This window comes from Lactuca sativa, chromosome 7 (assembly GCF_002870075.4).
Source record: "Lactuca sativa cultivar Salinas chromosome 7, Lsat_Salinas_v11, whole genome shotgun sequence".
Lineage (NCBI taxonomy): Eukaryota > Viridiplantae > Streptophyta > Magnoliopsida > Asterales > Asteraceae > Lactuca > Lactuca sativa.
Window position 1 is genome coordinate 11,666,089 of NC_056629.2, and position 17,828 is coordinate 11,683,916.

The 17,828-nt window shown below is 37.6% G+C and overlaps 3 protein-coding genes across 3 annotated transcripts; 1 reads left to right on the forward strand and 2 right to left on the reverse strand.

Annotated features, from left to right (window-relative positions):
- Positions 1–686: 686 nt before the first annotated feature.
- LOC128127160 (uncharacterized) lies at positions 687–3,505 on the reverse strand. Its single transcript, XM_052765563.1, has 2 exons — positions 3,207–3,505; positions 687–2,584 (listed from the first exon to the last, which is right to left on the reverse strand). Exon 2 carries the CDS (start codon positions 1,562–1,564, stop codon positions 743–745), a length of 822 nt encoding a protein of 273 aa, XP_052621523.1. The 5' UTR covers positions 1,565–2,584; positions 3,207–3,505; the 3' UTR covers positions 687–742.
- Positions 3,506–5,649: 2,144 nt separating this feature from the next.
- On the reverse strand, positions 5,650–8,193 carry LOC128127166 (uncharacterized). The gene is made up of 2 exons (XM_052765586.1): positions 8,125–8,193; positions 5,650–7,502 (listed from the first exon to the last, which is right to left on the reverse strand). Exon 2 carries the CDS (start codon positions 6,480–6,482, stop codon positions 5,661–5,663), a length of 822 nt encoding a protein of 273 aa, XP_052621546.1. The 5' UTR covers positions 6,483–7,502; positions 8,125–8,193; the 3' UTR covers positions 5,650–5,660.
- An 8,521-nt stretch (positions 8,194–16,714) lies between these two features.
- LOC111904121 (uncharacterized) lies at positions 16,715–17,413 on the forward strand. Its single transcript, XM_023899900.2, has one exon. The coding sequence runs from the start codon at positions 16,715–16,717 to the stop codon at positions 17,411–17,413; it is 699 nt and encodes a 232-aa protein (XP_023755668.2).
- Positions 17,414–17,828: the final 415 nt, after the last annotated feature.

The window sequence follows — 17,828 nt, forward strand, 5'->3', positions numbered from 1 at the left end:
ATTCCTTCAAGTCTATCTCTTAGACTCATTGACTGTAAGCAGTACTCGATCGTGCACCTGCTCTCTACCTCGGGCTAGACTTCAAATTATGACCTATCATCATGTGATGCACATTTAGACTTAGGTCTCTTAGAGTTAAATTCTAAAATAGACTATGCCTTCCTTCATGTTCTAATGTGATATAATCACACTTTAACATGTAGCGTTTCTGGCTACCAACTTCTTTAACAACGAACGCGATACTTCTATTGATTGCTTTGATTTCAATCGTTTGGTTTAAGTCGGACGCTACATCAAACTTGGTTCTCTGAACCACGCAACATACTCATCGTAGTCAGACTCAATTCGGTATGACCACTAGGGTCGGAAATCAACAATCTTTTTAGTCATTATCGAAACGATGGTAATGACATACTTGAAAAAAAAACAGAATTAGTTACTAGCTTCTTGGTAACCTTGTGACTTTCCCTGATCCAAGTGTGAGTCCTGTGCTTCCGGTAGTATAGGCCTCTACTACCATTCACACCTACTCATACTCGTCCCAAGTATTGTCCCGCAGTCTCTCCAAGTCACCATACACGAAAAAAAACAACTTAACACATCAGATAACAAAACAAAGGTTTCATATTATTTCTTGAAACGATTACATAGGTGTTCAAGTTCACCCTAGACTATGCCTCTAACAGGCTACATCATATGATTCTATGGCTACATTATAACTCGATCCTTGGATGTCAAGCCGTCATTCCTGAATCCTCGCATTGTCAACTGCTTCGTCTAGGATCATATGGAATGCTCTTGCCTTCGGTTTTGGCGGAATGTTTGGTTTTTCCGCCTCTTTCTTTTTCGGGCAATCCTTAGCAACATGCCCTTCTTCACGGCATTCATAACACACCCTTTTGCACTCGTTGGCGTAATGTCCGGTCTTCCCACACTTGTAGCAAGTCACTTCTTCGCTACATTTCCCAAAGTGATTCTTTTTGCACTTCTCGCACCATTTCACTTTGTTTCCTCCTCCGCTAGACTCCTTTGAACCAGACTTGATCTTCTTATTGGGCCTCGTAGATTCCTCAAACTTCCTCTTTTCGCCAACCTCAATCTTGTTGGCAGCTCTTCCCTTAATCATATCTTCCACAGACTTGGCAGCCCAGATAGCTGCCTCCAGAGTAGGAGCCTGACGCACTGGCACCGCGTACTCCCATGGAAGTCCCTTTGCGTACTTGTCAATTTTCGTCAGCTCATCCGGAACAAGACGCAAGGCAAACTCCATCTTTTCTGTGAAGTTGTTCGTGTATTCATCGATTGACATGCTTCCCTTCTTCAGGGTTAGAAACTGGTTCTCTAGCTCAAGCAGGTTTTGAGCTGAGCAGTACTTTCGTTTGAATTGCACCAAAAATTCTGCCCATGTCAGTTGCAGGGGCTCATTAGGGCTCAGAGTCTTCCCCAAGGTATTCCACCAACGTACAACACTTCCTCGAAACTGACGCACTGCAAATGTGGTCTGTAGCTTCCCTCTGCAACCGCATGTCATGAAGGCTAACTCCATCTCCGAGATCCAATCCATGACCCCGATCGGATCCTCCTTTCCAGTGAAAGTCGATGGCTTGCAAGTCAGAAAATCCTTGTACTTGCATCCATTCCTCTCGACTTTGTCATCTTGGTTGTTTTGTCGAACTATTGGTGGGTTGACTTGACCAACAGTCCTACTGTAGTTTCCTTCCTCAGTCTGCCCTTCGTTCAACTCGGGCTGTTCGATCTGAATAGTGGCTTCCTCACGATTTTGCTAGAGCAAACGTCTAGTTTCCTCCATTTGACGATCCAACATTGCCTGGATCATCGCTTGCACTCCGGCCATCGTTATTGGTCCGGCAGCGGCTTCCACAACTGGTATTTGCTCGATCACGGGGGGTTGGTGTCCGTTCCCATTTGCATTCACGTTTCCACTACGGGTTCTTGCCATCTTGATCTATACACCGAATAAGGTGAATCCAGATCTTTACTTAGGATTGACGGTTAAATCATCCTTATCACTCCGAAACGTTTATATGCTAGTTCTAATATCGTAGTCGTACGTTTAGAATCCTAAACACATAAGGTTTCCAGATCCGGTCGGCAACAGACCATAGATCCGAACAACTAACAACATATCAGGCACAAGTATTTAGCACATAAAAGCATTTTAGGCACAATTCCTAAAATAAGCTAGTGCTCACACCTCACAATCATCGCTTAGCATTCTAAGTTTAAGTCTAGAAATAAATCCATATTCCTAGTTCGCTTAAACTAATGCTCTGATACCAACTGTGACATCCCCATTTTCACGGCCAGAAAAGACCGATTTTGTTTATGCTTTATAAAAATCAGAGTACTTCATTTTATAAAAATGTTGCGGAATTTGTTCCCAGAAAAACATGGTAAATACGTTATTAAAACATTTTCGATGAAACGTATTTATTTCATTTTAAAACGTTTGGGATGTCATCGTTAATACAGAAACATAAGCATAAACAGAACTTACAATTATTTACACTAGTGATCTACATCTCTTTAAATCTCTCAGTGTATTGTGACTTCATATCAACACCTGTGATAAAAATAAACTGAGTGGGTCAGGTTGGGAAACCTGGTGAGCACATAGGGTTTTCAACCCACAATAATATAATTATTATTTTTAAACATCAAACAATCAACCCAATTACCCATTCCCGTTATCCTCACATTACGTCCCTAAAACATCTAACACAAGGGACCTAGTCAAAGGACTATCATTGGGATGGAGTATATCTGGTGAGCACACAGTTCACACAGTTCGAATAAACACACAGTTCGAATAAACACACAGTTCGGTTAAACACAAAGTTCGAATAAACACCTACAGGTTGCGAGCCTGTTAGTGTTCCACTGGACTGTCTAGAATAGTCTGTGGTCGTCATCTATACTCCGCTAGATGACTAGATCATCAAGAACATCTATAACGAGGCATCTCATTATTTCATTTTATCACACAGCAACTAATACATCTACCCATGTTTTACCCAACACATTTTGTAGATATAAAATACATATACAGTTTAAATCATTGAAAACATGTATAAAACGTTCATCCAGCATAGATAGCAAGTATACAGATAATATACACACACAGCACGTAATTTATATAAAATACTTCATATCTATGTGTAAGCTGAAAGTAACTATGCACTCACCTGAGAAGGTGGTGACTCGGTACTCGGACAGCGCTTCGTTTACTTTAAAATAATTTCCTTTGACGAAACCTAGTATTATCACCACTAGATTTTAGTCTAATATTACCGTGACTAATTATTAGTCTTATTATTATTATTATTATTATTATTATTATTATTATTATTATTATTATTATATAAGCGTTTAAACAATACTTTCCAACTACTATGTACAGACAGGGGCCAGACATAAAACACCGGAGGGCAGGACCATTTTGGCGTATAGCACTTCTGAAATCCAACAACCCTATGCGGCCCTTTAAACCAGATTCCCCGTACCGCGAGTAGTTAAAAGATATTATAACGACACTTATATAAGTCATAATAATAGCCCAAATATTTATTATAAATTTATAATAACAATACTAATTTTAAATATAAACTATATTTAAAATAGGGTAAACATAACTTACTTTCAAGGGGATTTTAGCTAGGAGTCGGGCTCTGCAGGGGCAGAACTTCGTCGCTAAATCTTTCTAAGAAAGATTCGTGCAGCGCTTCAGCGCTCACCTTACTATGCTAAAACTACAGAAAGAGAAGTCGAATCACGAGGGACCGAAATGCTCGGGGGATAAGGAGAGAAAGACTCTTGAATCAAGAGAATGGTGCAAGAAATATGAGAGCCCAAGGCTCTTATTTATACTAATTGAATTTTCAAAAACTACCCTCCATAATTACTTAATGACCTTTTAGTTATATAAACAACTAAACACCCCTCTATAATACTATTTTAAATGGATTTAATGATCTTTGTACTAAACTAATGTCGAAAGAACTCAACATTAGTTTTATAATAACCGCATCGTCGATACCTTTCTAATGATATATACATATGTATATATATGTGTACGTATACATGATTTATACTTTATTTTAATACGTAAATATACTACTATAATTTGTAACTCGCTCATACGAACTCCGTTTTTGACGTTATTTATATCCACGCGTAGGTGGAGACATACTCTACAACTTTCGTTTAGACTCCGTTGGTTAATTTTGACTTTATTTTTAAAGTTATATTTTTAACAGGCCAGGACATGATTGGTCCGTTAAAATCCCATAACTTCTTTATTCGATGTCCATTTTCGTCTGTATTTTTATCGTTACGCTACTAATAACGAGATCTTCGATTCTTGTTTAGGTTGTGTCGGCTAAAAATCAATCGATCTAAAATTCGAATTTCGGGCTGTACACCGCTAATCCGAAACTTCGAAAAATCATAACTTCTTCATACGAAGTCAGATTTGGGCGTTCTTTTTATCGATGTTCTTAGTTTAACATATTCTACGAATTTTGTTTAGAGCGCTAAGGCTAAATCTCTATATATCATAAATTTACTATTTACGCTTCCCGGCGCCGTGCCAGTTCCGACGCGAAACTTCGACGGGTCATAACTTCTTCGTTATAACTCGGATTTCAGCGTTCTTTATATGTACGGAAACCTTGTGACATATTCTACAAATTGGTTAAGATTATTTATTCTAAATAATCTTTTTGTCAAAAAGTCGTTTTCGACCCCTATTGCCTCTAAATTGACTAGCCCGGATCTGCGGGCGTTACAATTATCTCCCCCTTAGGATGATTACGTCCCGGAATCATCAACAAAACAGGGCTCGTATAATGACTCCATACGTCATCTTTTCATCCTAGTTAATAATTATAACTTCTATATTCCTTCAAGTCTATCTCTTAGACTCATTGACTGTAAGCAGTACTCGATCGTGCACCTGCTCTCTACCTCGGGCTAGACTTCAAATTATGACCTATCATCATGTGATGCACATTTAGACTTAGGTCTCTTAGAGTTAAATTCTAAAATAGACTATGCCTTCCTTCATGTTCTAATGTGATATAATCACACTTTAACATGTAGCGTTTCTGGCTACCAACTTCTTTAACAACGAACGCGATACTTCTATTGATTGCTTTGATTTCAATCGTTTGGTTTAAGTCGGACGCTACATCAAACTTGGTTCTCTGAACCACGCAACATACTCATCGTAGTCAGACTCAATTCGGTATGACCACTAGGGTCGGAAATCAACAATCTTTTTAGTCATTATCGAAACGATGGTAATGACATACTTGAAAAAAAAACAGAATTAGTTACTAGCTTCTTGGTAACCTTGTGACTTTCCCTGATCCAAGTGTGAGTCCTGTGCTTCCGGTAGTATAGGCCTCTACTACCATTCACACCTACTCATACTCGTCCCAAGTATTGTCCCGCAGTCTCTCCAAGTCACCATACACGAAAAAAAACAACTTAACACATCAGATAACAAAACAAAGGTTTCATATTATTTCTTGAAACGATTACATAGGTGTTCAAGTTCACCCTAGACTATGCCTCTAACAGGCTACATCATATGATTCTATGGCTACATTATAACTCGATCCTTGGATGTCAAGCCGTCATTCCTGAATCCTCGCATTGTCAACTGCTTCGTCTAGGATCATATGGAATGCTCTTGCCTTCGATTTTGGCGGAATGTTTGGTTTTTCCGCCTCTTTCTTTTTCGGGCAATCCTTAGCAACATGCCCTTCTTCACGGCATTCATAACACACCCTTTTGCACTCGTTGGCGTAATGTCCGGTCTTCCCACACTTGTAGCAAGTCACTTCTTCGCTACATTTCCCAAAGTGATTCTTTTTGCACTTCTCGCACCATTTCACTTTGTTTCCTCCTCCGCTAGACTCCTTTGAACCAGACTTGATCTTCTTATTGGGCCTCGTAGATTCCTCAAACTTCCTCTTTTCGCCAACCTCAATCTTGTTGGCAGCTCTTCCCTTAATCATATCTTCCACAGACTTGGCAGCCCAGATAGCTGCCTCCAGAGTAGGAGCCTGACGCACTGGCACCGCGTACTCCCATGGAAGTCCCTTTGCGTACTTGTCAATTTTCGTCAGCTCATCCGGAACAAGACGCAAGGCAAACTCCATCTTTTCTGTGAAGTTGTTCGTGTATTCATCGATTGACATGCTTCCCTTCTTCAGGGTTAGAAACTGGTTCTCTAGCTCAAGCAGGTTTTGAGCTGAGCAGTACTTTCGTTTGAATTGCACCAAAAATTCTGCCCATGTCAGTTGCAGGGGCTCATTAGGGCTCAGAGTCTTCCCCAAGGTATTCCACCAACGTACAACACTTCCTCGAAACTGACGCACTGCAAATGTGGTCTGTAGCTTCCCTCTGCAACCGCATGTCATGAAGGCTAACTCCATCTCCGAGATCCAATCCATGACCCCGATCGGATCCTCCTTTCCAGTGAAAGTCGATGGCTTGCAAGTCAGAAAATCCTTGTACTTGCATCCATTCCTCTCGACTTTGTCATCTTGGTTGTTTTGTCGAACTATTGGTGGGTTGACTTGACCAACAGTCCTACTGTAGTTTCCTTCCTCAGTCTGCCCTTCGTTCAACTCGGGCTGTTCGATCTGAATAGTGGCTTCCTCACGATTTTGCTAGAGCAAACGTCTAGTTTCCTCCATTTGACGATCCAACATTGCCTGGATCATCGCTTGCACTCCGGCCATCGTTATTGGTCCGGCAGCGGCTTCCACAACTGGTATTTGCTCGATCACGGGGGGTTGGTGTCCGTTCCCATTTGCATTCACGTTTCCACTACGGGTTCTTGCCATCTTGATCTATACACCGAATAAGGTGAATCCAGATCTTTACTTAGGATTGACGGTTAAATCATCCTTATCACTCCGAAACGTTTATATGCTAGTTCTAATATCGTAGTCGTACGTTTAGAATCCTAAACACATAAGGTTTCCAGATCCGGTCGGCAACAGACCATAGATCCGAACAACTAACAACATATCAGGCACAAGTATTTAGCACATAAAAGCATTTTAGGCACAATTCCTAAAATAAGCTAGTGCTCACACCTCACAATCATCGCTTAGCATTCTAAGTTTAAGTCTAGAAATAAATCCATATTCCTAGTTCGCTTAAACTAATGCTCTGATACCAACTGTGACATCCCCATTTTCACGGCCAGAAAAGACCGATTTTGTTTATGCTTTATAAAAATCAGAGTACTTCATTTTATAAAAATGTTGCGGAATTTGTTCCCAGAAAAACATGGTAAATACGTTATTAAAACATTTTCGATGAAACGTATTTATTTCATTTTAAAACGTTTGGGATGTCATCGTTAATACAGAAACATAAGCATAAACAGAACTTACAATTATTTACACTAGTGATCTACATCTCTTTAAATCTCTCAGTGTATTGTGACTTCATATCAACACCTGTGATAAAAATAAACTGAGTGGGTCAGGTTGGGAAACCTGGTGAGCACATAGGGTTTTCAACCCACAATAATATAATTATTATTTTTAAACATCAAACAATCAACCCAATTACCCATTCCCGTTATCCTCACATTACGTCCCTAAAACATCTAACACAAGGGACCTAGTCAAAGGACTATCATTGGGATGGAGTATATCTGGTGAGCACACAGTTCACACAGTTCGAATAAACACACAGTTCGAATAAACACACAGTTCGGTTAAACACAAAGTTCGAATAAACACCTACAGGTTGCGAGCCTGTTAGTGTTCCACTGGACTGTCTAGAATAGTCTGTGGTCGTCATCTATACTCCACTAGATGACTAGATCATCAAGAACATCTATAACGAGGCATCTCATTATTTCATTTTATCACACAGCAACTAATACATCTACCCATGTTTTACCCAACACATTTTGTAGATATAAAATACATATACAGTTTAAATCATTGAAAACATGTATAAAACGTTCATCCAGCATAGATAGCAAGTATACAGATAATATACACACACAGCACGTAATTTATATAAAATACTTCATATCTATGTGTAAGCTGAAAGTAACTATGCACTCACCTGAGAAGGTGGTGACTCGGTACTCGGACAGCGCTTCGTTTACTTTAAAATAATTTCCTTTGACGAAACCTAGTATTATCACCACTAGATTTTAGTCTAATATTACCGTGACTAATTATTAGTCTTATTATTATTATTATTATTATTATTATTATTATTATATAAGCGTTTAAACAATACTTTCCAACTACTATGTACAGACAGGGGCCAGACATAAAACACCGGAGGGCAGGACCATTTTGGCGTATAGCACTTCTGAAATCCAACAACCCTATGCGGCCCTTTAAACCAGATTCCCCGTACCGCGAGTAGTTAAAAGATATTATAACGACACTTATATAAGTCATAATAATAGCCCAAATATTTATTATAAATTTATAATAACAATACTAATTTTAAATATAAACTATATTTAAAATAGGGTAAACATAACTTACTTTCAAGGGGATTTTAGCCAGGAGTCGGGCTCTGCAGGGGCAGAACTTCGTCGCTAAATCTTTCTAAGAAAGATTCGTGCAGCGCTTCAGCGCTCACCTTACTATGCTAAAACTACAGAAAGAGAAGTCGAATCACGAGGGACCGAAATGCTCGGGGGATAAGGAGAGAAAGACTCTTGAATCAAGAGAATGGTGCAAGAAATATGAGAGCCCAAGGCTCTTATTTATACTAATTGAATTTTCAAAAACTACCCTCCATAATTACTTAATGACCTTTTAGTTATATAAACAACTAAACACCCCTCTATAATACTATTTTAAATGGATTTAATGATCTTTGTACTAAACTAATGTCGAAAGAACTCAACATTAGTTTTATAATAACCGCATCGTCGATACCTTTCTAATGATATATACATATGTATATATATGTGTACGTATACATGATTTATACTTTATTTTAATACGTAAATATACTACTATAATTTGTAACTCGCTCATACGAACTCCGTTTTTGACGTTATTTATATCCACGCGTAGGTGGAGGCATACTCTACAACTTTCGTTTAGACTCCGTTGGTTAATTTTGACTTTATTTTTAAAGTTATATTTTTAACAGGCCAGGACAGGATTGGTCCGTTAAAATCTCATAACTTCTTTATTCGATGTCCATTTTCGTCTGTATTTTTATCGTTACGCTACTAATAACGAGATCTTCGATTCTTGTTTAGGCTGTGTCGGCTAAAAATCAATCGATCTAAAATTCGAATTTCGGGCTGTACACCGCTAATCCGAAACTTCGAAAAATCATAACTTCTTCATACGAAGTCAGATTTGGGCGTTCTTTTTATCGATGTTCTTAGTTTAACATATTCTACGACTTTTGTTTAGAGCGCTAAGGCTAAATCTCTATATATCATAAATTTACTATTTACGCTTCCCGGCGCCGTGCCGGTTCCGACGCGAAACTTCGACGGGTCATAACTTCTTCGTTATAACTCGGATTTCAGCGTTCTTTATATGTACGGAAACCTTGTGACATATTCTAAAAATTGGTTAAGATTATTTATTCTAAATAATCTTTTTGTCAAAAAGTCGTTTTCGACCCCTATTGCCTCTAAATTGACTAGCCCGGATCTGTGGGCGTTACACTATGCAGGATAAGCTAAATGATTTTGAACGTCATTGTGTGTGGTCTCTTGTTCCCAAGCCTCAAGGAAAAACTATCATCGGCACTCGTTGGGTTTTCAGGAACAAGATGGATGAAGATAGGATCATCATAAGAAATAAAGCTAGAATTATGGCTCAAAGTTTTTGTCAGTTGGAAGGGTTGGACTATGATGAAACATCTGCTCATGTTTCTAGACTTGAAGCAATTCGTTTGTTTCTTGCCTTTGGTTCATTCAAGAACTTTAAACTCTATCCTAATACCGCCTTCTTACATGAATATCTTCAAGAAGAATTTTTTCTAAAGCAACCTCCAAGGTTTGAAAGTGAAGAGTTTCCAAATCATGTGTATCGTCTTAACAAAGTTATCAATGGTTTAAAGCAAAAACCTAGAGCATGGTATGACAAATTGGCGAGATATCTTCTTGGAAGTGGATACAAATGAGGAAATATTGACAACACTTTGTTCATCAAACATTCAGGATCACACATCATTCTTTCTTAAGTGTATGTTGATGATATCATTTTTGGATCCAGTGATGATAAGCTAAGTTTAGAATTTGCTAGGATCATGGCTAAAAAGTTTGAGATGAGCATGATGGGTAAACTAACTTTCTTTTTTGGTTTGCAAGTTAAATAACTAATTGATGGAATTTTTGTTTGTCAAGCTAAATATATTGCTGACATGATGTAGAAGTATGGTTTCTTTGATTACAAGCCGCTAAAGACTTTGATATCCTCATCAGTGTCTATTGGTGCTGATCCAAGTAAAACTTTGTATCGAGGAATGCTAGGCTCCTTGCTCTATCTTACTGCCAGTTACCCTGACATTATGTTTGCTACTATAGTGTGTGCTTGTTATCAAGACAGTCCTAAGGAATCTCATATTCTTACTGTAAAGAGGAGTTTTCGTTACTTAAAGCATACATCCAATCTTGGGTTATGGTATCCCCGTGATTCTGAGTTTAATTTGGTGGGATATACTGACTTTGATCACGATGGTTGTGCCATTTATCGTAAAAGTGCTTCATGAGGAGGTCAAATGCTAAGAGATAGACTGGTAATCTTGTCCAGCAAGAAGAAAACATCAGTGGCTTGTTCGACCGTTGAAGCTGAATATGTAGTCGTCGGAAGGTGTTGTGCTCAGATTCTATGGATTAAGAATTAACTCTTAGATTATGGTCTAAACTTCTCAAAAACTCCCATCTATTGTGACAACACTAGTGTCATTCATATGATACATAATCAAGTGCATCATTCCAAGACCACACACATTGATATCCGTCATCACTTCATTAGGGACATCTTTCAAAAGGGAAAAGTGGAGTTGTTCTTGGTGAGATTTCAAGTCCACCAAGCAAATTACACCCTTTTTCTGCAAATAAAACATAATATAATGGTAAAAAGGGGTATCGATCCTCGGGGAAATGGTTGTATTCAATCATCAATGCCATCCAATAGAAATAGTGTAATAAAACTAACTAACTACAATTAAACTAAAAAGGGGGTTGTGATTGCTTGAAAACTAAAAGAATTGAATACCTAAAATGCTTGCAATTAAGCAAGATGGTGAGATTCTCAAATATTGGAGAGAATTGGTCAACCAAGGCTATTCAACACAATGAACATTTGTGTGTTTATCATTAGGATTCAATATAAAGCTTATCATTCATCCCAAATTGGTTATAGTAATCAGGAAGCATGATATGCCAAGATTCCTCATAGGTAGTATGGAGCTTGGGGAAGCCCACAACACACCTTCTTAATCAAAATCAAGGATTCAATTAAAGCAATTGAACCCAAGAAAGTTGGTTAGCCTTAAGAATGAAGGAATCCCCAAATCCTAGAGGATCTCAATGCTTACACATCAATAAAGGAGTCATGATTCATAAGCTAGAGATGATTTCTACCATCATAAAGCCCTTGTTCTAAGTAAGTTCAATGTTTCAATGCTAAACCAAAGAAATAAACCAAGAATTGCTTATTCAAGTACCAAGCTCATGATCAAAGTATTAAACAAGCATAAGAAATATCAACTAGAATGATAAACATAAGATAAATGACAATTAAGCATGAATCCTTCAAAACGCACAAATATTCAAGGGTTTTATCCAAACTTAATCAGAATAAAGAAACTAGCCACTCATGGCAACAAAATAACACTCACAAAAGTGTTTTTGCATCAAGAAACTAACAATTATTTAGAAAGATGAGAAGAATGTGTATCAAGCTCCCAAAAGTCACCTCCAATGCACTCTAATGGTGGAAAATTGAAGTGTGAGCTACTAGACCTAACCCATAAAGTAAATCATGAGCAAAATGACCAAAATGCCCCAAATTGTGTAGTTGTGCGGGTACCCTTGCAAATTTGCACGACAGAGACTCCACCCTTGCAAATGATGCTGGAATGCTATTGGCTCTTTTTCTCCACTACACTACCCCACTTCACAAGATTCCCTTGGTCCCCTCCATACCTCACATGATTCAAATTTGGCCAATCATCTTCAAGATTTAAAATATGGATAGTCCAAACCCAAAATAAGAATCCAAGATCCATCTTTATAAAGTTGCTTCATCCAAGTCTTCAACATTTTAAGCCCAATTCTTCTTTGATGGATCCAGAAAGCCTAATAATGCCTCGAAAACCCATAAATCCCATCTCCAAGCTAATCCACAACCGCAATGAGCTCTAAAACCCTACAAAATACCTCATGCAAAATAGAAAGTACTCGACACAATACATGATAAAGAAAACAAAGAATATACAATGCAATACTAATAAAAAGAGATAAAAATACTAAAATAAACTATAAAAAAGAAGGAAATAAAATAAACTATGAGTTCTACATTCCATCCACTGATCAACTTGCTGACATTTTCACCAAGGCATTAGATGAAAAGACTCTAAACAAATTGATTGCTTTCAATGACTTAATTGTTTTCTAACTTGTTTGGGTTAACATTGCTTCTGTTTGCTTTATAAAAACTCAAAGACACAAAAACAAATGTTGCTTTTCTTAATGTTATAGATTTTTACATAGTCTGTCTAAGCTTTGCTTCTAGTATTTACACGTATTCTCCTCTCTCTTTTATCTATCTTTCAGGCCTAACTAAGATTTATCTGCACCTTCTTCCTCCAGAGTTTGCAAGAGCTGGAGACATCTAGAATGTTCTGAATGCTCTTGGTGTTGATAAAAAAGAGTGGCGTCATTCCTTCTTATTCTTGTGAATGTTCCCTTTTCTCCTCCACTCATTGTTATAGATGCAAGGAGAAACCATGAATGCAGTAAGTCTTGTTATCATCTACTGGCTTATAAACCGATAAAACCTCGAATTTCCTCATTTTGATCTTGAAAACAGGATGGTTTCATAGATTTGAGCCAGTTAACGCGTTGGTTACAAAGACTGTTTTCTGCTCTTCTCTTGCTCTTGATGAATATGAATCTTAGCGTCCCTCTGCAACATTCCAATGATAAATGGCTTCATCACTATTGGTTTATAGTGAGATGTTTTGTATATCTTTGGGTTTATATTTGCTTGTGTTTTATTTTATAGACAGTGTCAATGGGTAGATATCTCAGAAAATAGAAGTTCATTTATGGCCATTTAAATAAAAAGATTTTATGGATCAAGTCTTTATCATCTTTCTGAAAAAGATGCATATATTTTGCTTTTAGAATATTTCATTGTTTGACTAACTCTTTTGTTTATATTCTTATATTATTTGCTATTTATTATTTTATACCATTCTTATTGAGGTTAACAGTGACACTTCTCAAGCCAAGTATGTAACCATTAACAATTTATTGTCCTTAAAAGCATGTTTATGTATGTGCCTAAATCTCTCTAAGTATCTCATCAGTGAGACCATCTGTTGAGAACATTGAGTCACCCACTCACGTTGATTGCCTAGCATAGCCTAAGCTTTCAAAGTGATATTGCCTGGTCCAAATTAAAAAAATGTAGTAAGGCTTGGGTGTCCACTCTTATTCAATTATCTCTTACCTAACTTCGTCACTGGAAGCATGCTTGTCGTATGCATCAAGTCTCATGTTCGGTTGAAACATTGAGCATAACCCAATAGCTTAATCTGAGTGCATAGTCATCAGCGTAAGATTTACTTGTCTGGTCCTCAAATGACAAAGGGTTATTCATGTCCTTGATCTCCTAGTCTGAGGTATGACATGGTACCATAGTAAATTAACGGTTAATCTTTGATTCTAGACTGCAACTAAGTATATGATGCAAGGATTGAACCATCTCTTGTTGATGGGTTTCTACTATTGATGATTCATGCCGATTCCAACTTAGCATGACTGAAGCAATCCATTCTCTCCTTACATTCTTCTTTAGAATTTTATTATTCAGGGATACCAATCGCTGATGAGAATTCAAAAAATCTATGTCGATGGGGAAACCATTGTGTGTGATGTATTACATGGATCTAGACATTCTTTGCCAATAATTCTTCTATTAAGAAGTTAATGATTCACTGTATTAACCATACACTGATAAAACTTTGACACTCTTTGCTGATGGGTACATTTTATACCAGAATATATTACACGCATCATACCACCCTTGCCCTTTTCTTCTAATAAAATTGATTAATGAGTCAGCGTATGAAACCACACGCTGATGAGATCTCGCAATACTATGTCTGTGAATGGTCGTTCAAACCTATACTATCAGTAGACATCACAATCTTACTAGATTACAAGTCCATAACTATTTTTGTTGTTGATGTCAAAAAGGTGGAGATAATCTTATTATAGTAGCTTAAGAAATCTTGCTAAAACTAAAGAAACTACTAAATGTTATTGATCTAAAGAAAAGAAAAATCTAAGGGGGAGTCAAGCTCAGCTCATCATCTCTTCGTTCGTCTGCTGCGATTCATAAATGCTACTCAATTATTTGACAATAAAAAATGGAAAGTCATTTATTTTCTCAGGGGGAGCATTTGTTAAAGCTGAAGAACTTAAATTTTCAATCTTACTCTCAGGGGGAGCACAAGCTAAATGATTCATTGAAGATTAGTTTGGACATCATTAGAAGCGGGAGATTGTAAGGTCATACCTGATGATCTGATGAGTCAAACACTCTACACACTATCTATCAGCGTTAGCATGTACATCACTATTAGTGTCAACGTGTATCAAGTATATCAGCGTCAATGTGAAGATAATTATTCTATGTAATCTTTTGTATATTAGGTAATGATACATATAAGTATAGAATAGATATCAGATTTGATATCTTAATGATAAAGATTAGTTTTTAGTATAGATTAGATACAATCCCTTCAGTCAAGGGATATACGTGTATAAATTAGTATATATTCAACATTAGGGTGAAACCCTAATGTAACCTGTGGTTTGGTGTCATAATCGTCCTTGTGACCGTGTTTGTGACAACGCCTTCCTTGGTGAAAGAGAATTTGGAGAATTCCTTGTGTTCTTTACTTTCTGTTCTTTATTTATTTAAATTAGTTTGCTTTTGTTCTTTATATACTTGAAGTGTATCTGATCGATATAAACCTTTAGATGGCTCGTATATCTCTTGTTCCTGAATTTACTTTAACATATCTGATAACATACTCCAAACCTTCACGAGATTGCAACCCCTCCAAGCAAAAATACTCCACCACTTGTAGAAAAGTACTCTCCACTATTAGTGAAATGGTTTCAGAACTCGAGTATTCAAACGTCATTGACTTTTTAATGTATGACATGCCTAGCACAAAGTCGAATATTGCCTTTGTAGTTGGAAAATTGAGTAGATTCACTCGTAACCGTAGTACTTATCATAGGAAAGCAACAATGAGTGTGCTCAAATATCTTAAGAAAACCAAATACTACAGTTTGTGATATCATAGATTTCCCTCTATAGTGAAGGGATATTCTAATGCAAATTGGATTACTAATATTGAAGAGTACTTGTCTACAAGTGGCTGAGTATTTTTGTTTAGAGGATTCCAATCTCGTAGAGGTTTGATGTATACCATCGGATAAGTTAAAGTGAACTCAGGAACACGAGAGATACGGGGCATCTGCCTTGGCGGGGTCCAATGGTAGAGCCTATAGCGATGGTCCCACTAAAAACCAATCATACCAACTATTGGGAACAAATATTTGTGTTAGGCATGTCATACTCGAGTTGTGAAACCATTTGACTAGTACTGAAAACCAATCATACCAACTATTGGGAACAAATATTTGTGTTAGGCATGTCATACATTAAAAACTCAATGGGTTTAAATACTCGAGTTGTGAAACCATTTGACTAGTACTAGGCATATGCTTCATATTTAGATCCATAGGAGTACTAACTATTAATTATGTGTTCAATTAGTCTTAGAACCGACTGACCAACCTAAACTTTTAGATAGTTCAAGTTTGTTTTATAACCGTAGGGTGTCTCATCAAATATTACAACCCCTTTAACCCTGCCCATTAGCAAGGCCAGTGGGACCTATGTCAAAGGCTCTAACCCTTGGATCCCGTTAGGGGCAACATCCCTTTGGAACTCCACAAGGGATGTTTCCCACGGACTCCTACGTTCCCATATTCATTTTAGTTTTTTCGAGTATACAATCTGTAACTCCAAATAGTTAAAAATAAACTCAATTTGTCTCGACTCAATTTCAATTATACTAAACACTTGATGACAGTAAATCACCATCACATGCATATTTTTTGTTATAAGGCCGTATGGTATACTAACCACGAGGCAATTCGTGGTTGAGGTGTCCACGAACCACGGACGTGCACACCATCCCGGTGGTTCGTGGTAGGTCGTGCTCGGGACAACGGATTCAAACGATGCATTTCATTTTGGTTGTTTGGTTTTTGGCCGTTGAACGGCTATTTTGGCCGTTTTTTTTTTCAAACTCAATTATAAATAAACTTCTATTACCAAAACACATACACATACATACACATTCTATTACACCCCATTCTATTCTCTAAACCACAAAATACATACACATGGATCCCACAATACATATGAAATTTTTAAAAAGTTTTGACTCGGATGACGACGTAGAATTCGTCGAGACATTCTTTAATGTTGTGCAACACGTTCATGCCGAAGAAAGTTCGAATGCAGCGCATACAAGGGCGGTCGTCAATCGTGATCGCCAAGCCGCACACGACTTATTGGTACGTGATTACTTTGCCGATAATTGTCTTTATAATGACGACTCGTTCGAACGTCGTTTCCATCTGAATAAGGCTATATTTTTACGTATTAGTAATGCTTTAGAATCTCGTTATGATTTTTTCAAACAAAAACCCGACGCTAGAGGAAGAATGGGTTTTAGTAGTATACAAAAATGTGCGGCTGCTCTTAGGTATTTGGGATATGGTATAGCATTTGATGCATCTGAAAAATACTTGAAAGTATCCGAGAGGACCGCAGTTGAATGTGTAGATTGGTTTTCTACATGTGTTTATGAGGTTTTTCACGAAGAATATTTGCGTAAACCTACTCAACGTGATATTGAGAGATTATATCCGGCTCATGAAGAGAGGCATGGATTTCCTGGTATGCTTGGCAGTCTAGATTGTATGCATGTGGCTTGGGAAAAATGTCCAACTGCATGGCGTGGTCAGTTCACTCGAGGAGATATAGGTGAACCAACTATCATCCTAGAAGCTGTTGCATCTCAAGATTTGTGGATATGACATGCCTTTTTTGGAGTAGCGGGGTCTAACAACGACCTTAATGTTCTTGGCCAGTCTCCACTTTTCAACGATATTTGGATCGACAAAGAACCTGATATGACGTTCACGTAAACGGGCACGCGTACAAATATGGTTATTACCTTGGTGATGGGATATACCCGGATTATTCTACATTGATGAAGGCATACTCGGTTCCTCGAAGTGAAAAAGCAAATTTTTTTACAAAAAAACAGGAATCGGCGAGAAAGGATATCGAGAGGGCATTTGGAGTCCTTAAGCAAACATGGCATGTAGTGAAATATGCTACACAACTCTGGGATAAAGAAAGAATTAAACGAATGGTTCTAGCATGTATTATAATGCATAATATGATTATTGAAGATGAAGGTCGAACGATTTGCACGTATGATCCGAA

Bases quoted from the DNA above. Each gene is read 5' to 3' on its own strand.
- LOC128127166 (XM_052765586.1), bottom strand. From the start codon at position 6,482: ATGGATTGGATCTCGGAGATGGAGTTAGCCTTCATGACATGCGGTTGC.
- LOC111904121 (XM_023899900.2), top strand. From the start codon at position 16,715: ATGGATCCCACAATACATATGAAATTTTTAAAAAGTTTTGACTCGGAT.
- LOC128127160 (XM_052765563.1), bottom strand. From the start codon at position 1,564: ATGGATTGGATCTCGGAGATGGAGTTAGCCTTCATGACATGCGGTTGC.